Source organism: Eublepharis macularius, chromosome 2, assembly GCF_028583425.1.
Source record: "Eublepharis macularius isolate TG4126 chromosome 2, MPM_Emac_v1.0, whole genome shotgun sequence".
Lineage (NCBI taxonomy): Eukaryota > Metazoa > Chordata > Lepidosauria > Squamata > Eublepharidae > Eublepharis > Eublepharis macularius.
In genome coordinates, this window is record NC_072791.1 from 93,336,582 (window position 1) to 93,363,090 (window position 26,509).

The 26,509-nt window shown below is 42.0% G+C and overlaps 1 protein-coding gene across 1 annotated transcript in view; it reads left to right on the forward strand.

The window, feature by feature from the left end:
* SLC1A2 (solute carrier family 1 member 2) overlaps positions 1-26,509 on the forward strand; it is a 165,783-nt gene that overhangs the window by 64,185 nt on the left and 75,089 nt on the right. Inside the window, exon 2 of the mRNA XM_054971291.1 lies at positions 23,778-23,917. Within this exon, the coding sequence (XP_054827266.1) occupies positions 23,778-23,917 (140 nt within the window). The remainder of the gene's footprint in view (positions 1-23,777; positions 23,918-26,509) is intronic.

The window sequence follows — 26,509 nt, forward strand, 5'->3', positions numbered from 1 at the left end:
AGGAGGGGTTCCATCCATGTAAGTGCCATTTACACCTGTGCAAGCATTAGTTCTCTCCCTGTGCGCTTTCCATTCCCCCACTTAGGACTGCACAGTTAGACTGGTTGTTAAAATTTTGTTATCTTTTCTCTGAGGGATTTGGGAACTTGGAATTTATTTTAGTTCTGTTAAAACGTATTTTATATGCTAAAATTATTTATGAAATTGAATTTGTTGAAACATATTACATGGATTGTGTTTAGGGTTTTGCCCTGTAATTCCCCCTCCCCAAATAGCCTTGGACCCCATCAACAAATCTCTAGGTAGAATTTGAATTCAGATGAACTAAATGAAAGTGACCTTGAGTTCAAAACAAAGTCTACATTTTTTGAACAGATATGTTCATCAAGTGTTAGGTAGCCTTAAAAAATAGCTAGATTAAAAACTATTCTAATAAAGTCTCCAAGAGAAATGTTAAGAAAACTAGATAAATTAACACGATTTCTTATGAACTATTCTTAGTTTGTTTTCAGAACATTCTAACTTGTCAAGGTGTACTCTGTTCCTTTTAAAAAAGTTCCTTTATGGATTGACTCTTTTAACTGAGAAAAAAACTGGTTTTCAACACAGATTTAAACCCAAACCCAGCATGTGTGGGAAAGTGGAGGATATGGAAGCAGCATTACCACTGTTGGTAAATGTCACAGTCACTTGTTTTATGAACGTGATCCAACAATTTCATGTCTTGCTGATTTCTATAGAAGAGTTTGAAGCACTTGCTGAAAATCTCAGAACCATTTAACTTTGTCTAGCTTGTGCCCATATTTTTTTTCCAAAGTAGATCCCTTTATGCAAGTATATTTTAAAAGCCTGGGCCTAGAACAGAAATATTTTGGAGGACCCAAATTTGTTCTATATTGCCTATATCAGCCAATGGGTTGGAAACAGCATATTATGATTTGCAAGTGAATGAAAGAAGGATCTTGATGAGGATGCAACAAATACTTTATTGCTATTATGGATATGTTTGTCTTCCTGGGTTCCTTCCACTATTGCAATTGTATTACGAGAAAGTAATTATATACATGTGCATAGTCCTGAAATGAGAGAATGGGTACAGATTTACTGATGTGCTGATTTTGAGAATCTGGAATTCTAAAATGCCTCAAACTTTATGGCAAGCAAAATAGAAACTCTGTAATTACCTATGAATTCTTTTTTTAAAAGCTCAATATTTTTTTCCATTTACTTAATATGTATAATTTTCTCTTAGACTTTGGAAAAGTAAATTTCTTTTAATTCTGAATATTTTTATCTAGATTACTGAATATTACAGGTAGTGATGCTTCCATTTAGAATGTATTTAGAAAGTATTTGTGCTGCATCTCCAGTGAACTGCAAGAGATGATTTACAGCAAAACTAAAATAGCTATATTAGCCAGAAGGGGTTTGTCTGTTCAGGTTTGATTAGTAAAATGTCCAAAAGCACATCCTTAACATAAACTGTGAATCGGTTGGAAAAGGAAGATACCTGGTAAGGTGTGATGATATTATAGCATCCATTTTTTATTCACCAAACAAAATTACCAGATCTTTTAAAATGGCCAGAGAACGGTAGTCATTGTGACCACCATACTTCAGCTTGTAAAAACCCTGTAATGCAAATCGAAACAAAGTGTTCTTTCTTAGATTGCTTTAAAGGTCAAGTGACTCCGGCAAGAAATGTTAAAAAACTTTGTATAAAACTTCATTCCTGCCAACGTTTTGATTGATTTTTTTGCTCAGATAATTTCCTTTTTATTCACTAATACAGTACAAGCTTTGTTATCTGACATTCACAAGGAACAGGGTTTAAATGTACCAGATACTCAAGCTTGTTGCTCTGCTCTGCCCCATACCCAGAGGAAAACTGCAGTGAATAACCCCCCTTGGAAATGCTATGCTGATAGCCCCCATGCATGGCAAGACTTTCCTGGGCTATATAGGCATCCTGGGCAGCATACTGGCAACCAGGCTGGCTGCCCTGGATCCTTCTTGGCAGAGCCAGCTCCCAAGCTTGAGGCAGGCTGAGAGGGCTGAAGGTGCCTGAGGATGATGCCAGCCCAGCAATAGATGGAGGCTTCAGGCCAGCTGGCTGGGGATGCAGCAGTGTGGAGTGCATGCTCAGATATGCAGGGGTATAGCCACAGGGGAGGAGGAGGTTGTCCTCCAGTAGAAACACATGAACAAACCTAAGATAAGCATTCAGAAGTACCACTGATTTCAGAGGAACATTCAAACAAGTGCTTAAGACTGAGCCCCATCCGGAGCCCCAGCTCAAAAGGACTTAGAATGCCTGACATATCCTGGAGATACACCCGCAGAAAGCCTGGGGTTGCCATGTGTCCACCAGCACTACAGCGGCTGGTGGCAGAAAGAAAAAAAAATAAAATCACCGTTGATGATGGCATGATGTCATTTTCAGGAAAACCAGTAAGCTTTCAGGTGGTAAAGATAGCTACTTGTTCCCTTATTGCCACCCCAGTGTCTGCTTTCCTCTGGCCTGGAAAAGGCCTGGTATTCCCATGTCCCACCTTGGCTGGGATCCAAACCTTTGAGAAGAGGAGAGAGGTCTTGAGAATTGTGGTTGCTTCTATTGAGTCAGCTATGGGAGCATCAGAACGCTGTGGCTCGATGGCCACATATCCTTTCCTTTGTATGCCCCTGTTCCAGGCACCTTTTCAAGTGCAAAAACAGGTGGTTCCAGGCTGGTTCTGCTGCTCCATGGTCCCATTCAAGATTAGGTGCTCACAGCCTTTTTAAATAGCTAGATCCTTCTCTTAAAAAGGAGGCAGTGGCCATGGGCTGGACCTATGGCTGTCGTAATGTCTAGTTTAGTTCTTAGAGTTAGTTATCTGACAGACTTATCATAGAACAGTCTAGAAGGTCCAAGGGTACCACCATTTGCAATAAATTAATGATAACTTGATGGAATATCTATGACATTTAATGACTTTTCAAATTCACTCATGTACAGTGGTTACTTGCCAGAATGAAGTTTCACTAGATGGAACCCTCCAGTAATAGACGTTTGGCCAATATAAAATCTCCTTATCAAAAATGATCAGGGAATATCCTTGATCAGCTCGCGGGAGATCTATCGCCCCGCCACCCTTTGGTGTGCGGGGTTCCGCAAGGGGCGATACTCTCCCTGATGTTATTTAACATCTGCATGCGCCCCCTCGCCCAGTTGGTGCGGAGGTTTGGGTTGGGCTGTCATCAATATGCGGATGACATGCAGCTTTTTCTGTTGATGGCCGGCCGGCCAGACATGGCCCCAGACAATCTGGCCAGAGCTCTGGAGGCTATGATGGCATGGTTGAAACAGAGCAGGCTGAAACTGAACCTGATAAAGACGGAGGTCCTGTAGCTGGGACAGGGGCTGCCAGATGTTGGGATCCAGCTCCCTGCTCTGGATGGGACACCAGAGCAGGTGAAGAGTCTGGGCGTGCTCCTGGATGCCTCCCTGTTGATGGAGGCCCAGGTCATGGCAGTTGCCAAGTCTGCATTTTTCCATCTTCGTCAGATCAGGCAACTTGCCCCCTACCTGACACCCCAGGACCTGGCTACAGTGGCCCATGCAACGGTCACCTCCAGGCTAGATTACTGTAACTCACTCTATGCTGGGCTACTCCTGGGCCTGATCCAGAAACTACAACTGGACCAGAATGCGGTGGCGCAGGTCCTGACTGGTATATACTACCAGTCACATATCACACCTGTCCTGCGCCAGCTGCACTGGCTTCCGGTTGAATTCCGAATCAGGTTCAAGGTGTTGGTTCTTACCTTTAAAGCCCTGAGTGGGTTGGGACCGGCATATCTTCAGGACTGCCTCTCCCTGTATGTTCCCTGGAGACCGCTTCAATCAGCGGATAAATGTTTACTGGTGGTCCCCGGCCCTAAGGAAGCCCACCTCGCTTCAACCAGGGCCAGGGCCTTTTCAGTCCTGGTCCCAGCCTGGTGGAACAGTCTGTCAATGGAGACCCGGGCCCAGTGGGACATATTATCATTTTGCCGGGCCTGTAAGACTGAGCTGTTCCGCCAGGCGTTCTGTGGTTGAAGGGGGCGGTGCCATGTCGACCTCCCACCTTTGGGGTGGGGAAGGTTCTCCCCACCATTGCACCTTAATGTATCTGGTTAATTTATTTCATTATTGTTTATTGTATGTTGATGTTAGAATTGTTGTTTTCTTGTTTTTATTGATTTTAACTTGTTTACCGCCCAGAACCCCTGAGGATGGGCGGTTTATAAATTGAAATATAACAACAACAACAACATTCGATTTATATACCGCCCTTCAGGACAACTTAACGCCCACTCAGAGTGGTTTACAAAGTATGCTATTATTATCCCCACAACAACAATCACCCTGTGAGGTGGATGGGGCTGAGAAAGCTCTAGGTGTGACTGATCCAAGGTCACCCAGCTGGCTTCAAGTGGATGAGTAGGGAATTAAATCCAGTTCTCCAGTTTAGAGTCCTACCACTCTTAACCACTACCCCAAAGTGTGTTTAAAGTGTTTAAACACCAAAGTGTTTAATGTGTATTGTTAATTTTAAAAAATGCTTAAATTGCTTTATGAAAAACCACAATTATTATCAGCATTTCTTACAATATCTCCTACATCAAATATTCTTTTATCATTATGATTAGGGAAAAGAGTTCATCATATTACTATCTGGATGAAAGGTTGTCTCTGAGCATGGTGATTGCTGTGATCTGGTCTATCACATTTCTGTTCTGTATCATTGCCTTACTCATGAACCACAACTTTTGAGAGGGCACATTTTGCTCCTGGAACTGCTGACATGAATAACTGTGAGTGAAAGAGCTTCAGACTCTGACTGATATATATCTGACTCATGAATGTCCTTGAAAAGAATGCAGGTTTTGTCATGGAGGTACTAGATAAATCCAACAGTTCCAGTAATAAGGATTTTACCCTTTTACTAAACTTTGAAGTCCCAGGCCTGGTGTTTTAAATAACGGGCTATTTATTTGTTTGTTTGTTTGTTTATAGTCTACCTTTCTCACTAAATAATCAGATGTTTCAGATCACATTAAGAAAGTATCTATTCCTTGTACAACAAAATACCTTGAAACTCTAAGATTTGTTTAGAAAATTCAAGAGGTTTTTTAAGCTAAAGAAAACACATTGGCAATAGCAAATGGCCATTAATTTAATAGTGACAGATTAGATGCAAGATTTTCCATGTTACATTCTGAATATTAATTACTGCTGATTATTTTTTAAAAATAATTTGAAGATAATGTGTAGTGCCAGAAATATACTGGGTTTATTCCTTTTGTAGGAATTTCCTATTTTTCTTCCAGGCCTTAGTACAGGACCAAAAAAAGTTTCAAGTCTGCCTTTTCCAACAGGGTTCTTGTTAAGTATGCACTTATAGGCTTTAATGAACTCAGCATCACAATTGGCCATTTAAATCCATCTTAGTGTTGTATTCCCTTTTCACGTGAAAAGCTTGCCTCTGTAGGAGCTTTCTCACATGTATATGTATTGCTTTGTAGTCTCAGCAACACTCCAGACTAAGCTACATGTTCTTTAATTGATTGCTGACTTTTCCATCCTTGATGATTCTGCCCTGTGACTTCTTCACAGATTATCAATACATGTAATTCTTAACATGGCCCCACCTTTGGATACTTAGATCCACAGATGGGGCCAGGATGAGAGAAGGAACATTTTCCAGCAAACCTGGAGAACCCAAAGTAGTTTACATCATTCCACTCTCCTCCATTTTATCCTCAGAACAGCCGTATAAAAAGGGGGACTGGGAGTGAAAAAACTCCTGAAAAGATTTCCTCCACAGTGTCGGCAAATCATACAAGGTCTCACTGGGAGGGGAACACATGCTTTCCACTGGATGAAAAAGATTAGATTGTTGTTAAGCTTCTCTCTGTAAAAAGCCTTTCTGGTTCCACCAGATGGCATGCACTCATCGAATCAAGCTATGTTGTGATCGTATATACTGCTCCAGGAAACAGCTGTCAAAAAGGATAAAACTGTATGTGCTTAGCTTTAGGACCTAAAATAATTTGTCACAAGAGATTTTATTATGCTACACTTGATTTCTGTAATCCTTTTAACATCTCACAAAAAGGTAGCACATCTTTAAAAATAAGAAGGGTGTGTTTGCTTTCATGACTTGTATCCAAATGGTTCTTGTGTGGGATTGCTTCTTGTAAATAATACAAACAAGTAATGAGCCTGTAAAGGAACTGCAGCCACAGGAAAAAAATCACTGTGAAAATTATACTTCTCATATTTGGAGAGGCAAGATGACATCTAGGCAGGAAAAAGGATTGGAAACGGCAGGTGATGTAAAATAGAAAAGTAGGATCTGAGAAATATGAGGATGATTAAAATTGAAATACTTTTTGGCAAGTTGGGGAAGAGGGTCAAGCCTATGCATGTTGCATGTTTCTGCTGCTCTACGGGGTCTGCCTTGCCTCTACATATTGATCAAACAAGTACCTGACAGAAATCTCCATCCCATCTTGTAAGGAATTCTTTTTCTTTATTTCCATCCTGCTATGGGATGTAAGCTCTCCTGAGACTACTTGGGCTTCTCTCTGGCTCCAGCCTCTCAAGAGCCTTATAAATGGAAGCATGGCACTGCTGGTAGCAAGTATAACCAGCTTTGTCTGAGTCCTTTCCTGGGCAGAAAAGATGTGGCCCTGTGGTGCATGCTGTGGCTAAATCTAGATTAGATTACTGCAACGTGCTCAACATGGGGTTGCCCTTGAGAAGTATTCAGAAACTTCAGTTAGTGCTGAATGCTGCAGCCAGAATGCTGACTAGAGTGGGTCATATAGGGACCATGTCACACCAGTTTTGGCCCATCGATACTGGCTCCCAATTTTTTTCTGTGCACAATTCAAGGTGTTTGTGTTGACCTTAAAATCCCTATATGGCTTGTTGGGACCAGCATACCTGAAGCATACGTATTTCCTTATGAAGGAAGCATACCTACTTCCTTATGAACCTACCCAACCCCGGTGGTAATATTCAGAGGCCCTCCTTTGGGTGCCCTTGCTTTCTGAGATGAGGTGGGTGAAGACCTGAGAGAGGGATTTTTCAGTTATGGCACCAGAACTCTCTGGACCTCTCTCTCCAGGGAGATTTGTCTGTTCCCTTCTTTTGCTATTTTTCACCAGTCAATGAAAGCCTTTTTGTTTCATTTGGTCTTCCCTCAATGATCCCTCCTTTGATCCCAATGTTTTTAATTGTTTAAAATGTTTTAATCATGGTTTTTATGTTTTTAGCTCTGGTTTAATTGTTTTAATGTTGTTGTTATTTTGTTAGTTTTAATCATTTTAAAATGTGATTTCATTATGCATATTTTAGCTTGCTAGCTGCCTTTGTGGTCTTATGAGGGCAGAAAGGCTGGATATAATTTCTGTTAAATAAATAATAAATAAATAAACTTCAATAGAAAAACAAGGATATTTATGCTAGGAGATGGGGCTATAGGGTAGGAACTCTGCATGGCAGTGAGGGCTGCATTGGAAGTGGCTAGTGTGACTCATTGCTATAGTAGAGGTGGGGGAAGCCTTTTTTTTAAAAAAAAACACTTCTTGTGGAAAAGCTCCTATGAAATATTTTCCTTTTATAGTGAGAAACACTGTTTCATTCCTTCCAACTGTCTAGCATGACAAGTTTCAAACGTTTTCAGTTCTTCTAGTGGAAGTTTTTGGAAATACTGGAAAGACACTCATATGATCCCCCATCCTTTTTGGAATGAGTAAAATGAAAGATTTTACTCAAAATGAGTAGTATGAAAATTTTCATTTAAGACAATCTACAGCCCGAGGTAATGATAATTCCTGTGTATTAAACATTGAAAACATTTTCAAGAATTTTTAATGTAATATTGAGCAACAATTAACATGATATAATGTGTTTAGTTATAATAAATTAAAGAATGCAGTGTTTTCAGTGATATAAACTTTAGCTTAAAATCCAAACATGCATGGGCACGCTCCCGGAGGGGGGGGGACGTGATGACATCACTTCCCAGAAGTGATGTCAACGCATTTGCGGGAGCACGCGCTCACTTTGCGCGCACACCCCCTCCCTCCGGGTAAGTGCCAATCTCCCACCAGGAGGTTGAGGGGGCCTGGCAACCCTAATGAGAATGTGTTGTCGAAATAATATACTGGCTTCTTTGACTACAGAATTTTGTTTTCTACTTTCTTTTTTTCCCTACAGCTCAGATGGAAAAAATAAGATACATGTGCAGCAGTTTGCAACTTGTAGGATAGAGTGCAGCAGTTTGCAACTTGTTCTCAAGTATTGGGTTTAATTGCAAATTTTCTTACAGAAAATGAAGACATTTATGCTTTTAAATTCAAATGAATATGCCAAATAGTACAATTTTATATGCCAAATAATAAATTATGCATTTTAAGTTTGTTAAAATCAGTGAAAGTAAATTTGATAGAAAAGTAAGTGTGACATATATTTCAATTTCTTCAGATTTCCGTTTTTTTCCGGTGGCTTCAACATTTCCAGAAATTTTACATCTCTGCCCTGTAGTCATCGAAGTTGCTTAGATCCAGGACAAAAGTCATCTTGGTAACACATACTTTGGCAGAATATACAGAGAAGTTGCTCAACAACTTGGTCCTTTTAGGGCATTGTAACCTGCACATTAGTAAACAATGTCCCCAAAGTACCGTCACTTACTACTTCCAGTTTTCTTTTAGTAGAGAAAAAAGTCCATTCAGAGAATATTACAACCCCTAAAAAAGCTGTTGGGCTGTTTTTATGTCCAAGGCACTGTAACATACTGAGAAGAAAAATAACCTGTTCGTTTTTGCAAAGGAATGCTGATCAAGGGAGGTATTGAAGTGAAGTGGTATGTTGTCTGTAAGTTGGCATAAACAATGGGCTTCACTGGAGACCTTTCACCCCAGATGCATGTTCAAGGTAAAAAATAACTCCCAATAGCATTAGTGATTAATAATGATAGATGCTTTCCTTTGTAGTTTATGTTGGCTTTGTAATATCTTGGGTATTAACCTCAATATTGGAGGATACTTCTGCAGCCAAAAACGTAGAATTGCATGGTGACAGCTGGACTTTGGAAATGGGATGGCAGTAAGGGTACCAGAAATACAATTTGTCTAAGTTTTTCCATGCCTTTTTCAAAACATTCCACTTGGTCACAAAGCTCCTACCAATTTCATAAATGTTTTTTTTTAAAGTAAATAGGTCAAATGTTTCCACATCATAGAAACTGTGCAAGTATTTCCCAATGAGTGTGCTTTTTAAAATTATTTCTTGGAAAAACCTAGATGAGAAACCATAACCAGCAATTATTGTGGAATCCACTGTACTTAAGGTAGAACTGGACTTTACTAGGACATATTGAGTACCTTGCTTTGTGCTTTCCTTGTAATAATAATGTAAGAATGCAGAGGAACCAGTCTTAGTAAGAAGCCAGAAGATGGGAGGAACAGGCTTAAGTCTCATCTACTAACCTACATCAAATGCCACCCTCTTATTGCTATTTTATTTCCCCCCACCCAATCAGGCTCTGAAACTAAGACCAGATGATGGAAATTGACCTAGAGAAGGAGTATTTGTAGGAGAAATGTGGATGTGTTTGAAGTGTTCCCCAGACAGTTTCAACAAAAATATTTTACACACTTCCGCCCCATCCCCCAGCCTTCCTTTCCTTCCATCACACACTCTTTTGCTTCCTCTTCCCACCTATGCCTGCCAGCTTCATTGGGGGGAGTGTCTTGGAGATTTTGGAGGCAATGCCTGGGGAGAGTGGAATTTGAAGAGGGCTGGGCACAGCAGGATGTGATGTTACTTTGTGATGTCATGTCATAGGATGTCACTTCCAAATCAAAGGTCAATTGATGATACAGCATATCACTTCCTGTGTGGTCACCTCCTCTTTTCAATATTAAAATTGAAATTTCCTGCCTTAAATTACTTCCTGTTCCCTCCAATTGCATTTCTGTGTGCAAAACACAGCTACTGAAACACAGCCTCATCCCAAAGTATATGTATGTGTGAATGTATCTGCCAACAGAGGACAGCACCCTCATGTATCATACAAAGTGTTCAAGAAATGCTGATGCCACAATAACAGTGCAATGGCCTTTTTCTGTCAGAAATATTCCCACATCTTTATCAGTCAGCAGAATATGTAAAATGGAATTGTTCTGGAAGGCATTTTTAAAGGGAATTGTGATACGGTTTTCGAAGCATCTTCTAGGGATTTTACTGTCTTGAGTTTCCCTTTCAGCTTTCTTCAAACAAGTCATATAATTTTTATAAAGCAGCATTTTTTTAAATCAGATGTGACTGTTTTGGACTTCAGGGGTTAACTTGCCACTGACATGAATACAAAACAGTTAATATCATTGCAGTCACTGTTTCTAATTGGTGAAAACAACATCTCTGTCTCACACCAGCTCTTGAGTATGACTAGGGATCTCAGGTCCCCCAGTGTGGGCAGGTGATTCCCCATTCCCACCCTTTGCCCTCCGCCACCATTCACTTGGCCACGGGGAGAAGGGCAGGGGAACAGGCCTCCCAGGCACTCTCTCAGGGCAGCACGATGATAACCTGGGAGTTACCTTACCATGCCACCCCGAGAGCACTCCCGCACTTTTCAGTGGGCAGAATCAGGCCGAATTGGAGCCCAAATCAGCCCATAGCAAAGCACACATGCAAGGAACAAAAAAAAAAAAGGTGAATGCCAGATCCCCCCTCCCGCCGGGAAGGTAAAGAGACCCAGCAACCCTAAGTATGTCTCAGAACCAAATCCACGATCAAGGGTCTTCTTAAGAAAAAAGTCAGGCAATTTTTTTTATTGTTCTGTTTATTGAGTGTACTATAGTGTTCTCTAATTTTGTGACCCAGTTTTACGGCATGGTTTGTTGTATATGTTTTAGTAGCCTTTTTTGCACTGTTTTCTAATTCTGTAATCCACCATGCGTCTTAACAAAAAAGCCAGTCTGGATTTTGTGGTCACTGAGATGCAAGTTGCACTCTTCTAAAGCCATAGAAGGCAATGGGCTTAGAAGGGTGTAATGGTGCATAGGATGGCACTGCAAAGCTGTTAAAGTATCACATTTTATTGGATGTACTTTTCACTGTAGGGGCTTTTTGGATCACTGTAGAGCTACTTTAACACACCTGTGCACTCCTAAACTGAAAGAGTAATTTGAGGCATTGAGAGCCAGTGAGTCAGAGTGGTTAGAATGATGGACTAGGATCTGGGAGGCCCAGATTCGAATTCCCTGTCTGCCATAGAAGCTTGCTGGATGGCCTTGGGCCAGGCACACCCTCTCAGCCTAATCTACCTCCCAGGGTCGTTGTGAGGATAAAATGGAGGAGAGGAGAATGATGTGCACTGTGGGGAGAAAGGCAGGGAATAAATAAAGTAAAATAATTTAAAAGGCAGATAATGTAGTTATTTTCAGTTTGATCCATTTTTGGCTTTAGCTTCTTTCTTATGATGGTGGTTTCATGATTGTGTATCTGTGATTTTTAGGGTTTTTTGCATGCAGCTTTGGGTCCCATTTTTTGGGAGAAAAGCAGGATAAAATATTTTAAATATATCAGTATAAATAAATGATAGCTCTTTCATTTATTATCTTTATCTCTCCTCTATTTGTCCAAATTTGTCACTGCGGAGGCAGCATTCCATCTGTATTGTTAATGAAGCACTGTAAAGGGTTGTGATTGATGGTGCAGTGAAGAGCAGGAATGGCCCTGGTGGTGGTGGTGGTGAGTTGGGACAGCTGCTCTGACTTGTTCATAAGATAAAAGCAACCTGCACATGCTCAAAGGTGCTAATTTTTCCTCAGGCAGCCTGCAGATGATATAGAAAGGATCGCAAGATGGGAGATCTCCCTTCTGCAGCTCACCTAACCCTATCCTGCCCTTCTTCCTTCCCTCTCCTAACTAGTGCTTGTTGATTGAGTCTTTTACCATAAAGGCTTTGTTTTGCCCTCTCTAGACAGCCAACAGTCATCAAAAGAGAGGGCCCTGGAGCTGCCAGAGGAGCCAGAATTCTCAGAATGCCTCCTCCACAGCCATGGAGACAATCTGTAGGAAGGGCATTAGGTGCTGCAAAAGAAGGGACTGTTGTGAAGACATTCAGAAGCTTCAAATGCACCCCCACCTCCCCCAGCAGCAGCTCTTCAAACATTATACCCTTCACACTAAGAGATTCTCCATTATAAATTGAGCACGTTTGGGGCAGGTAGTCCTCCTGGGTAGATTGTGTGTGTGGCTATAAACAAAGACAGAAATCCAGTTAAAGCAGGCAATTTTCCTTCTCCATATAAATGGCGGTGACAGGAGATCCAAGTTTTTTTCATACTCCACAAGGAGAGGAGTCATACACAGGAGGATTCAATGGCCCTATTGCAAATGGGCATTGGAAAGTGTAAGCCCTGAGGATATCCCCCTAACCGTGCCCAGCACAAAGGCTTGAGATTAGAGCCACATTTACTCCAACTATAGAGGAAGGTCTGTGAAGAAAACTGCCCACCCAGTTTTCTTCACCCATCTACCTAGGCTCATCTTTATCTCAGTGCTTTCATGGCCTGGGGAAAGGAGGCAAGGAGAAAGTGTTTACCCATGGAGGAAGAGAAAGAAAGAAGGGGTGGTGGTTGGCTGGCTAAGACCCTGCTTGAGGTAGTAGGTGGCAGGATGGTGGCTGAAGAAGTGGTGGTAGAGGCTGAGAAGAAAGGAAGGAGAGAGCAGGGTGGGAATTAGTTGTTCCCTGCCCACTTTTCTGCCCTTCTCTACAGGCAAAGGTTTTTCCCTTACAGGGAGAGAGGGATATGCACATAGTAATTAGGCATGCCAGATTCCCCAAAGAACAAACTGGAGGCACAGGGCCCTGGGGGGCGGGGGGTCAGGGGTCAGTGGAGTATTTACCTCCCATGCACATGTGAAGCTTGCATGAGCTCCTGCAGTCTCCTGTCGCACCAGAAAATGACATCATTTTCTGGTGTAATGAGGGAGCTTCAGGCTGTGCCAAAACCTGAGTTATTAAAAATTGCCCATTTCAAGGGGATTTTTAATGAATTGGGCTTCAGAGCAACCAGCAGCTCCTCTCTCACACTGGAAAACAATGTCATTTTCTGGCACGATGGTGTATGTGGGAATGCATGCACTTCTCCCCCCATGCCTTTCCCCCCTGCCAGCCTGGTAAGAGGGTCTGGGGAGCAGGTGGGGGCAGGAGAACCCTTGCCCCAGGTAGCAGGGTGGCAAGCCTAATGGTAACAATAAACTGAATGAGAAGATATTGGACATTTATATGCCCGGTCTTTTCTCAAGTTTTTGCCCAAATGGAAAGCAATACCAGACTGTCAAGTTAAAAAATGGACATCTGGCACCTACACTTTTTGTAAATGCCCCATCTAAATACCTGTGCTAGGAGGCAGCATTAGGGAAGGCCTTGGTCTATATGCATTATCTGTTGGCCTTCCGGGGTAACAGGTTGGCTTCAGTGTAAACCAGGGTACTGAACTAGGTGAGCTACTGATCTGATTCCGAGGGACTGTTCTTATGTTCCTGTTGCTACATTCTCATTGTTTCAGCAAGTACAGGTTTTGGAAAATGAGATTACTGAGCTAATGTCTAGTTTGGTCCCTAGGAGCAGACTATATATTGGAGCTCTTGATGTTTTGTTCAACATTAAAGCAATCATATGTGCAATTCAGATCAGTTAGGAGGTAGAACATTTTTACCCTTCCTCTCTCTGATTTCACTCCCAGAGCAGCTGTTAGCTATGGCTGGTAAAAGACAGGCAACATACTGTATCTGTCCCTTTTCTTTCTATAGCAAATTGCTATTAGGAAAATGGTCTGTTGGGGAAATGATTAAGCCCCTATTTCTGAAGACAGTGCATTACAGTAGTGTAGTCTGGATGTCATGAAAGTATATATAGCTGTGGATAGATTTCTTGTGTCGAGAAATGGACACAATCAAGTTTTCAATTTCCAGCTTGAAGCTAATACCACTATATCACTGTGTTTTATAAGACCCCGAAATTTGAAGCCATTGTGGCAGAAATATGTACCAATTAACAGTGGTAATAAGGGATTCTTCTGTCTAATCAATGCTACTGAGTGGTAAGTGACTCCAGGGCTTATGGTGGTGGCCTATGGTAATTTTTAGCTTAATACATGACATAAAAAGGATTTATGTATATAACAGGGATGTAATTCAATTAAGGGTTTTAGTATTGGCAGAGAGGGTTTTTATAAATATCCTTTAAAAGTAAGTTTCCTATTTTTTTCAGTTTGAGGAAGGTTGCATCATTTTATTCTTGTATGGAGACCTATGGCTTAAACCAGACCAATGTGTTTCTCTGAGATAACTTGCTAATACTTAACAATGTGAAATCCATCTAAATTTTCACAGATGCAAAATGGTAATTCAGTGAGACAGAAGAAAAATAAGGATCCTCCCTTTATCTTTGACTGGGGAGACCCAACATAAATGGGGCAAAATATGCACTATAGAACTTACCTTTCTTATTTTACTCAGCATTGGTTGAGATTAGTTATACTTCAATAATGTGGTCCTGTGTGTAAGATAAGAGTTCTCTTGTTTTCTGTTATAGCAAGGGGAAAGCACTCCTCTATCCAGCATATTCTTGCAGATTTCCATCTGCCATGTTCAGCAATAGTAGTCTTTGTGGACATTGGGCTCCATATTTCAAGATTATGTTCTAATCTAGGTATAGATGAAGGTTGAGAGAGATGCTTTGCATGGACTTCTTTACTGCAGTGCCTGTGCTGTAGCTGTTAAGTTTCCTTTAACAACTCTAAGAACGGTTAACACCTCATTTACTCATAATACAGCTGTGTCAGTAGCTCTAAAAATACATTTAGTTTAATTCAGCAATATTCTATTTATTTATTTTTACTGACGTTACCCCCTGTGCCACCTTTTTACTCAAGCTACTAAGGCACATTACAAAAAAAAAATTGAATGTAAAAAGCACAGCATTCATTAATTACAATAAATCCAGAATCCTCTCAGGACTCTGGCAGGTTAATATGGCAGAAGTACTTTCAAGTACTTTGGACCCAAGTCATATAGGACTTTAAAGGAAATAAATGAAGAAACAAGGATATAAAATTTTATGTCAATTTTTTACTCCCATAGCCACTTCCCAGCTATATGCAACCTATGCAGTGTGTCTGGCCAAATATAAGCCCCGTCTCCCCCCTGCCCCCCGCCTCCCACCCCTCTTTTGTTTGCCAGAGCACTGACAGGGTTGTTGCAGGTTTGTCAGTACTTAGCCCCAAAAGGTCGCCTTGTACAAAAACATCTTAAATATACTGAAATGAAATTATAATATTTTTCAAATATAGGTTGTTGCCCTGAGAAACAAGTCCTTTTGAGGTTTGAGCTCATTCTTTTCTATTAGCCTTGAAAGTTGCCTTTCACTGTCTTGAGATAAAAAATACTCTTTTATACTGATTTTTCAATGTTATATTGACATTTGGAAAATTCAATAAAATGGTACTGTAAAAACTTTATTCAATACTCAGGTTTCTATCTCACCATCAGGGCCGGCGCGCCCATTGAGGCAGGTCTGGCCCCCGCCTCGAGCACTGGGGTGCCAGAGGGGGTGCCAGAGGGGGCGCTGGGGGTGGGGGCTTCTGCAACCTGCCACAGCTGCTGCAGTCTGCCAGCCCTCTTGCCCCGTGCTGCCACTGCCACCAACATGCCCCTGGCCAGGCACAGCAGCTGCGAGCCAGGCGCGGTAGGCATCCGGGGCAGCATGTAGAACCTCCCCAGCCACCCGCTGCACCTGACTGGGAGCGCAGGCAGCCTCCGTGCACCGTTTCAGCTGCCCACCGGCCAATGGGGCTGGCTTTGCTGGCTTTGCTGTGTGATGATGTCACATGCAGTGATGTCATCACGCAGTCTGGGGCGTGTGCGCACGCACTCTGTGCATGCGCACAGAGGGCAGCCACGGGCTCCAGAAACCCTGGCGCCGCCCCTACTCACCATTCCTTTCTCAAGAAAATTTCTCTCTCTCTCTCTCAAAAACCATTTTTCACTGTGTATGTTTGTATATGGAAGGGAAGGCAGTATAGAATGATCCCATCAGATCTTGGAAGCTAAGCAGAGTCCGTACTTGGATGAGTGACCACCAAGAAAGACTGCAGAGGAAGGCACTGGCAGACCTCCTCTGCTTCGCACTTGTCTCAACAGCCCCTTGCTGGAGTCACCATAAGTCAATTACAACTTGATGGCGCACACAGACATGTTATCAGTATATAACTCAAAGGATGCATTAAGTAATCTGATGGGCTCCACCCCCTGCTTGAGCTGCCATTTTGTGAAATTGGCTCTACCCTTCATCCCTTAGCTGCTGTTTTGTAGTCTGTATCTAGCTAGTGGATACTAGGATATCTAATATGACATTTGACCATCTATAATTAACAGGAAGTAATTATAACAGCACCCATTGCTTTTTTTTAATATTGTGAAGGAAAGTTAACAAGCAGACACAACCCAAATGTAACATGCTGAATGAGAAAGGAGCATAAGAATGAAACTGATACCAGTATTCTGGTGTCTTTGGTTTACATTGCAGATTAGAGTCTGCTACACTTTCTCTGTTCAAGAGTCTCTGGAAGTTGGAGTTTCTTCCTTCCATTGTGCAACAACCAGCAAAACTGGCTGAATAAGCTTAATGCATGAGTAATAAAACCCTTTAATCTATTAAAATAGGGAATGATTCTCACATATTAGTCAATTTTCAGGGTCTTAAAGAATGGAAGTGAGTCTGAAATCCCCATTAGCGTAAATAACACAGGGAAAAAAATTGTGTGCAATTTTTAGATTAACTAACCTATTAGCAAAGTCAGTACAATTAGTACACTCATCAGGCCATTCCACCCTGTCCAGATCACACCTTGGCTTTAAAAAGATGATGATCACACTGTGTTTCTGGTGTGTTGCACGCACACATACATACAACTTTAAGATAATTAAAAATAGGAGAGGCAATTTGTATGTGTATCAAACAGCCCATTAAAGTTGGTACCTATGCAATGCTCACTGGATGCAGTTGTCTGAAATCTGGCCATTTGACCAATGTTCTTTTCACCATCTCCATGTGTCATCTGTAACACAGAGAGTAAGGCAGTAGGCCAAAGACATCATCAGAGTAATCACATTGGCTTCAGTTGAGCTATTACAATGCAGCATTTGGATGGGTTTCAGGCAGGCAGCTAACAATACCCTGGCAGCATCTATAATAAGCTCAGACAAAAAGGAAAAGAACAGTGGGAATTTCTTTAGGTCTTGTATAATAAAATGCAGATGTGCTAGAAGAATACTTAAGCAATTTCAACATCAGGTTGATTCCAAGATTCTACTGGGAATGCATCAATATTAGCCAATCATGTAAAAAACACATTTATCATTTGTTTCCATCTTTATTGTAGGGAAAATGCAAAATTCATTTGAACGCCCAATCTTCAACAGTATTTTGGGAGGTCTTGTATTGGTGGGGTTGCATTGGGACTTGGCCATTCTTATATTGTCTCCCAAGGCCTTTGGTAGGATGAGCCAGAGCTCTTTTGGTTAAGTCTTCTAATGTCATCTAATGTATTTTTATTTGTTTATTTACCTTCAATTTCAATTCAGCCCTCCCCGAACTGGCAGGCTCAGGGCGGATTACATTCTATAAAACAGCACATTAATAACAACGATTTAAAATTTTTAAAATTAAACAACAATATAAAAACAGTACAGTAGAAGTATTTAAAAGTACAAGGAAGGCAGCGCAGGAGTGATCAGTTTATCAATTTCAGTCCACCACCAGTCCACCATATTAAGATTCCTTGCATAGTTGGTTAAAAGAAAGGTTGGTGGTGGATGCCTCTAGCAGGGAGGGTGTTCACCTCTATTTGGCTGGTAGGGGCCCAGCTCAGCCTCCACCATATGCCTGGTGGAATAGCTTTGTCTTATAGGCCCAGCGAAAGGATAACAAACCCTGCCAGGCCCCAGTCTCATTGGACAGAGCGTTCAACCAGGTTGGTGCCAGGACTGAAAAGGTCCTGGCCCTGGTTGAGGCTAAGCAGGCCTCCCTGGACCATTGCCTGGATCGCTGTCATAGCAGTTGACTTCTGCATCTTGTCTGCTCATGTTCCTTTTCTGTGGCATATTCTTTGAATAGTGTGCGATGCCATAACACTGACTCACTGTAGATTATTTCAAATGAAATTATTCTGTATGGATCTCACTGTCAGGATGTTTCCTGTCATAGTCTGCAAGGTCCTGTGTATTGCTTGTACTTGGTAAGGCCTGTGTATGGTTCGATTCTGATGTTAGAAGCTAAAGGTGCCGGGAATGTACCTGCTGTTCTCTGCCTGAAATGTGAGAGCCTGCTGTTACCTGTGTGGTTCCCCTTGCACCTGGGAAGCTGGCCCTCATGGCCTTGGAGTTTCTAACACATCATCTCTGCTTTGTCCTGTTGCTCATCTATTAAACTTAGCTAACTGTTTCCTGAAGGGGATGGGGACTCTGGGGATTAGGCTGTGCTTAGAATCCTATATATGTTATGTGCTTGTAATGAAATGCCATTCCTGGCAAGGAATGTAATAGGGAATGATACTAGAAGCTTATCAATAAAAGTGCTTTAACTCATGCGGTTCCTGGACTCATGCAGTGAAGTCACTGAGAGTTACTTGGCAGAAACTTACCCCCACTATAAAACAAAACAACAATAAAACATTGTAGGATAGTATATTGTGTTGGAATCCACCAAATGTAATAATGATTTCCAAAACTGTCTGAACATGCCTATCCAGAGGAGTTAGCCATGTTAGTCTGTAGTTGCAAAATAGTGAAAAGTCCAGTAGCACCTTTAAGACTAACCAACTGTCTTGAGGCATAAGCTTTCGAGAACCACTCTCTTTGTCAGATGCATGGAAAGTATGAAAAAACTGACCAGAGATATATAGGTGCTGAGGGAAGGGGAGAGAGGGTGCAGGGAGTGAGGGCCTGCACCCTTTCCCCCCTCCCTATATATCTCTGGTCAGTTTCTTCATACCCTCCATGCATCTGTCGAAGAGAGCTGTAGTTCTTGAAAGCCTATGCCTCAATAAAGTTGGTTAGTCTTAAAGGTGCTACTGACCTTTTTACTATTTTCCATTTTCTTGGCATTTGAGGTGAATACAGACAGAAATGTATTAAGTGAAAACTTGTTATGCTTGGAACAAAATGGGAGAAACAACCTTCTAAACAGAAGCAACCTTCCAAAGAAAAGGTGTCTGAAAAAGGGACATCAGAAAATATGAAGATTCGTATTGAAACAAACTGTTTATGACTACTTCACTGTTGCCATCCAACCTTTTTTTTTTCGTCATCAAAAGTTACTTTGGCTGGAAGAGGTCTTTTTAGTCCCACGGGCCATATTATTGCAGCTAAAGTGCCCAAAGAAGCAGTCATGGTCTTTCTGTATCAGATACTGTGCAGGTCATGGTTTTAATATAGATTCTCAATAGACAGCTGGAAAGTGAAACTTTAATAAAAAGTAGGTCATTGGAGTGCAGCTGCAAATAATATGTTTTGCACAAATGCATTTTGATGTTGCTGTTCCAGAATGAAAGAATACTCTTTCAAATTGCTGACTTGTTGAAAGAAAAGGAATGTGCAGAAAAAGAAAGAAAAACTGCAGTAAACTATAGTTGCAGAGAAAAATGATGGTCTTTGGTAGAAGATAGAAATATTCTATATTCTTAAACTTTAAGGAGTCATTTTGTATGGCACGTTACTAGGGTGAAGCAGCTGCTCAGATTGCTAGTAGAGATGGGCACGAACTGAAATATGAACCAAAATTCATCATGAACCTGGCCGGTTCGTGGCTCGTAAACCAGCGGTTTGTCAGAGCCCATTTCCAATGAACCAGGACGAACTTTAGGCTGGTTTGTTTGATTCATTTTTGGTTCATCACTGCAGACAGCCTGGCGCCGATAAATCAGTTTCCTAGGCCACCAGAGATGAGCTTTCTGTGTAGAAGTGTGCACCCCGCTGCTTTTCAGCTGATGGGAAGGGGATCCCCTTGAGCTGAAAAAAGCTCTGGCATTTGAAAGGAGCAACAGTTTTCTTGCATGCAAGTGTTGCTGCTTTCAAATGCCAGCTGGAACTTTAAAGAGTTTCAGTATTTGTTCTGCTTCCCATATTTGCAGAAGTTTGCTTATTCCCTGCTGGCTTTAAAAGCCAGGAAAGTGCTAAATGGCTGATTTCCCTTTCCTCCTTTGGGGTATGCACACTCTCTCTATTTTTTTTCAAAGGTAAGGAAGTGTAGCAACATTGTAACATTATAGCATTGCAACATTGTAACATTATTGCACTTTCCTCCTGGCTTTAAAAGCCAGGAAAAGATTAAATAGCTGCTTTTCCCTCCGTCCAAGGCATGTTTCAGGCTTTGCAAAGAGAAAAAAACCAAGCATTTTGTACAGCCCTTTGGAAACAAAGTGGTAGGGAAACAGCAGCTGCTGCTTGTGGAGTGTTTCTGCTAGCAAGTGTTTTTTCCATGACCCGTGGTAGTCCCATGATCTTCAAATGAAAGTACCTACGTGGCATTGTCATCCTACTATAGTATCTTAGTATTGCAATGTTCTGTTTGCTTGTAGAGAAACCATAGGATGGAAGATATATGGAGAAACTATTATATGTAAGCCTTTGGGCCTACAACCACATACCTGGTATCAGAAATGTCTCCTGGACCAGGGAAAAGTCAGAGAACACAGATCTCAAGGAGATGGAGCAGAGACACTCCATGACTTCAACTCAGGATCACTGTTTAGTATCTATGCACTAAAAAGGACTGGTATTTTGGGACAGGGATGCGACAGAATGTTGTTGTGGTCTGAAGAGGAGCTCCAAATTTCCAGAAGTTAATGCACAACTTAAATGCTGTTTGCACAAAGGATTCTTGATAAGGTTCATTAGAAATTCATCCAAAGAACAAAGCCTTGTTTATGATTATATCCTGATGGATTCAAGAGGCAATGGGTGTCATGGAGCAGTATGAGAGAGCTTTTGATTTTCAAAGAGGTAGACAATCATACTTAGGGAGCAGCATAGGTTGAGAGAGAGAGAGAGAGAAAATTTACTGCCAGGAGGGACCAGGCTTGTGGGGGTGGGGGTATGTGATTTGGATTGTGTGCATATCCAGCCACAGACTGGCAGGTCCCCCATGCAGCACAATACTCATTTTTATTACTACTAATAATCCAAGCTTGAGCTATGCATGACCTGTGAAATTTGTAACTCATTATACATTGGTCTCCCACCTAAGTTAACTAGGAGGCTCCAATTGGTGCAAAATGCTGCAGCTCAACTGTTATCAGGCGCGAGCAGGAGCTTGAACAGCACTCCCATCCTACAGGCACTCCACTGGCTACCTATCAGTTACTGTGCTCAGTCCAAGGCAATGGTTATTACATGCAAAGCCCTTCACGGTCTTGCTCCAACATATCTATGGGACCGCCTCCCTCCCTATGTCCCTCCACAACAGCTTTGCTCATCTGAACAGGGTCTCTTGCAGGTGCCAGCTTGTACATGGGCAAAATCAACAGCGGCCCATACACGGGCTTTCTCTGTGGTGGCCCCTACCCTATGGAACGGCCTGCCTGAGGAGGTCAGGATTAGAGATGGGCACGATCCCAAAAAAATTAACGATCCAGCTGATTGTGGATCGGCGTCGGTGATGATCCCGAATTAACGATCCACACCGATCATCTCCTGTTCCCGAACCATGGATCATGGATGCCAAAGCGGGGCATGCTGGTATTCCCAGCTATGTGGGAAGGTGGGTTGTGGCGGTGGCCGACTCTCTCTCTCTCTCTCTCTCTCTCTCTCTCTCTCTCTCTCTCTCTCCCCCCCCCCAAAGGCTAGCAAGTAGCAAGCAAGAGCTCTGTCCCACTCCACTGCTCGCAGAAAGTGAAACCCAGCCTGGCGGCCCATGGCATGGGTCCCATTCAGCAACACAGGAGGTCTGTGTTTGGCAGTCAGAGCTGCCTATCAGGGTTTGCAGGGATGAGATTGGAGTGCCCATGGCTACAGAACACCCCCTTCCCCCTCCCTCCCCTGGGTGTCTTCTCCCAACTTGTGACTGCTTTGCTGCTCCGTGGTTGGAAGGAAGCCTTGCTGATCAAGGAAAGCTGGGCTTCCATTTGGGTTTCCAGGGTGACAGAAGGAGGGCAAACAGAGCTCAGACATTCCCCGTTTCCAGGGGAATAGATTGCTGGAGCCTGAGTGTCTGGATCCCCGATCCGAGCCCAATCGCCCCGATCCAGGCCCCTCCCGATCACTGGAGCATTGGCCATGGACGATCACGATCCGCCGGTTCACAATCACGCGATCGCCATTATCGTGGCGTTTTTTCGGTCGTAATGTGGATCGTGCCCATCTCTAGTCAGAAGAGCCTCAGCCCTCCTGGCTTTCCACAAGCAATGCAAAACAGAATTATTCAAAAAGGCCTTTTTTCTCAGCTAAGAGGGTGCTATTGTAGGAAAGGGATCCCAGATGTTTCGCTAATGAGTTAGAAACCATAGATTTCACCATTATGTTGCCTTACATATTATCTGTTGCTTTAAATATGTACTCCTATATCCTACCTGTGCTTTATGTTGTTCAATGTAAGTCCTAGAATTATGTTCTGTTTCAGCAATTCCTCAACTCCATACTGGATCCTTGCTAATACTATATCTTTGTAAACTTATATTCTTTTTCCCCATGACATTGTTTATGGAAATGTTCTTTAAACTGTATTCATTTACCCTATGACATTGTTTATGCAAATATTCTTGACACTGTATGGAAATGCCTGCCCTTGTCCTTGTCTCTAATTGTACTAATCTCACACTATGTAATCTTCCTTGAATCTCAGTGAGAAAGGTGGAATATAAATAACATAAATAAATAAATAAATAAATAAATAAATAAATAAATACTAAGGCTATCATGTGAAACAGCATGTTTGGAATTTCAAGTCTCTCACTGTCTCTATTTTGAAGCTCATTAAAAAGTTTTGTCTAATTAAAGCACATATTTTGGCTTCATTAAATTAACATTGGAATAGCAGCTGCAATGAGACAGATGGTGTTTGCAGTAGGAAGAAGAAATTATACCTCAGAAAGTGGTTAAAGATATGCTTTGAAGTAAGCCAGGCTGTCTCCACACACTCAAGCCGAAAGCACTGTGCTTCAAAGCACTAGTTACATTAAAATGAATAAGATGGATAAAGGATGCCAAAAGAGAAGCAATATCTGCACGAACTTTTCATTCTTTTAGCCAGTGCTGCCCAGGTTTGCTCCAACATTTATTTTGATTCTTCAGCCTTCATCCTCTGAATGTTCCTTGGATTAATTTTTGTCTTTTTGTTCACACCATCCATTATGTAAGGCTTTTTCTGTGAAACAAATAAGTTCTTTGCTTGTTAGTTTTTATCAAAAACTAACAAGCTAAAAACTATTGATCAATAGCTCCCATTTTTTAATTTATTTCAGTTATTTATAGTTCACCTTTCTCACTGAGACTCAAGGTAGATTATACAGTTTTGTTCCTTAGGGACAGAAAGCAACCTTTATTTTCACATCTTGCCAGTATTATTACAATCCCTTCTTGTACAATATGGTAGCAAATCAGCCCCCCCCTTTTTTTGACGATTTGCACTCTACCAATTGACAACATCTGAAAATTTCTTTCATTTCAGTGCCAACAACATGCCAAAGCAGGTAGAAGTGCGGATGCTTGAAAGCCACTTGAGCCCAGTGGAACCTCGTCCAAGACATCTCTGTGTGCGTCTCTGCTATTCACTCAAAAAAAATCTGCTTCTTTCACTTACTGTATTTGGTAAGTAGGGATACATAAATTCATCAATTTTCAGTTATTTTGTAGCTCTTTAATGTTCAAGGGATCCTGCTTCATCCCATCCCTTCATTCTTTTCTCAAAAATTCACACTTGACTATTCTAGACTAAACATGGGCATGAATCGAAATACAAATAAAATTTTGTGACAAATCAGGCTGATCTGTGTTTTGCAAAGTGCGTTTCGTGGGGCCATAAGTTTCACAAAATTCACGACTTTTGGGGCCGATTCATTTGATTTGTGAATGATTTGTGATGCCAGACAGGCTGGCGCCGATCCATTGATTCCCTAAGCAACATAGGCTTGGAATGTCTGCAGACCTTTTGTTGCCATTGGAAACCCCAATCATAGCCCACATAACCTTAATTGGCAGCTCTCCCTGCCAACTGGAGAGCTTCCATTCTGCCCTATACAGCGAGGAGCAGGGGGGTTAATCCCCTAGGCAACTGAGGAGATGGGCCTTCTGTAGCCATGGGAACACCAATCTCATCCCTCCAAACCCTGTTAGGCAGGTCTGTCTGCCAACCACATACCTCCTGTTCTGCTCTATGTGAGCTCTCTGCTTTGTGCTTTTCAGTTCCAGTAGACAGAGGGAGAGGGAGGACCTGTTGCTGGGATTTGGAGTGAGCGAGTGGAATTGGGAGCTTTTGGCTGGATTCGCTGCTGCTTCAAAAGAGACTGAAAAGCCTCTTTCTTATTTTCAGCTGTTGGCCTTGCTTGGAAGGTCATTGGGTGAGGGTGCCTTCTTTCATCCACCCAGTCCCAGTCTCAGGGCATTGCCTGGCTCTGGGGCCTAGCTTGACTGAGACCTACCTTTTCCCCTTTAATTTAATTTGCTTATATTCTTATTTAGAGCATTTGTTCTTGTTGGGTGAGGGTGGGTAGAGGACAGCCTGCTGAACTCTCCCTGCGAATTTGGCATCTCTGGGTATGAAGAGGGCCATTGAAGTGCCCTGGGTTCTGATGAATCATGAAACTAACGAATCATTTTGCGAAACAGGACAATTTCGTGAAAGTTCGTGATTCGTAGAATGCAATGAAACATGAAATGCTCGTTTCGGTTTTTTCCCATTTCATGCCCATCTCTATTCTAGACTCTTGTTTTATTGCTTCTTTTACACCAGCCACGCTTGGTATTTAGGACTTTACTAACTGATTGCAAATTATATAAACAATTATATAATTAATTATTAAATCCGCTAGCCATCAGTGATGCAGGTTTTTAAAAAAGAGGCTTTGTATCTTGCTGAAAGCTCAAAGAATTCTAAAAGGATAGTGAAGCCAACATTCCTCTTTTCAAAGGAACCCTAGAAATATTAGCAATTACGGGATCATGTTCTGGTGAAACTATGAGGTGACATCAGAACTGGCCTGTCCATTAAGGGCACCTGCATGGTTACCTGGGGCACTGGAGGTGGAATGGCACCAAACCCAGCCCTGTCACTATCCTGCCTGTCTGTGGCGTTTGATCTTCTGTGACAAGTGGCAGCCATGTCCCCAGTGGGCAGCCTGCAGCAAGCTTCCTTCTTTCCTCCATACCTCTGTCAGGGGTTGGGTCTGTGGGCCTTTCAGGGCCTCTTTCCCCTCCAACCTCCCTCGTTGGGAAGTGCAGCATTACAGCATGCCACAGTCCCAGTGATTGTAGCAAGAGTACAGGGGTGAGAAGAAGGACAGTGGCAGATTCCCTGCGGTGTGAGGGTGGAGGAGGGCAAGCAGTAGCTTCTCTGTAGTGCAGTTGGCAGTGAAGTCATTTGCCTACAGTGCCAAGTCCTTGGGCCAGCCCTGGGTAGGGTTTGCAAATAATAGCAGATTATATAACAATATATACTGAAAAACTGATGCTGATCACAAACTGTAGCATGTAGCCTGGAGTTCTCATCCATCTTGGGATGGCTAAGGATTGGTCACTGATTTGGAGTCAATAGCGTAATAAGACTGATCATCTGGCAAGAGGATGCCAAGCTGCTTCATTCCCAAACTGTGAACAAAAGGCATTTATTGATGTCTCTTTTGCTATCAGAGTTCATCTGTAAGTTCGAAAAGTTGAGTAGCCACAATTTTATTCCTCACCTGAAAATAATCCACATGATCCAGTAAAGTTCAAGGCAAAGCAATGAATGTGATAAATGTTACATTCCTATTGTTAAGCTTCCCTGGCAAACTTTTTAAAACCCAGTTTGAGAACATATTACTGTAAAAACTAGAATATTTATTTAACAATGAAAAAGATTATTGTCAGTCTTAGAACCAGCCAAGGTAAACCTTGATCTATCTAGTTATGGTGCCTTTAAGTCTCCTGTGGTACCAAGCTGCAAGTCCGTCTTTACTGTACTCTGCCCTGTAACCATATGAGTTGTTCATTTGTTCATACTGATGACTTGGTCACAATTCAAAATATGTAATATTTCATCTATATTTATATGTGGTTGGTGGTGTTCAGCATCATAAAAGCAACTGGCTGTTAGCCACTTTTGATTAATGCCTGAACCTTGCTTCGTCCCTTGGGTTTCTCAGCATTCTGATTCAATTCAAGGAGCCTGTGAAGGCTATATTTCCTTTCAGTCCTAGCAGAAAG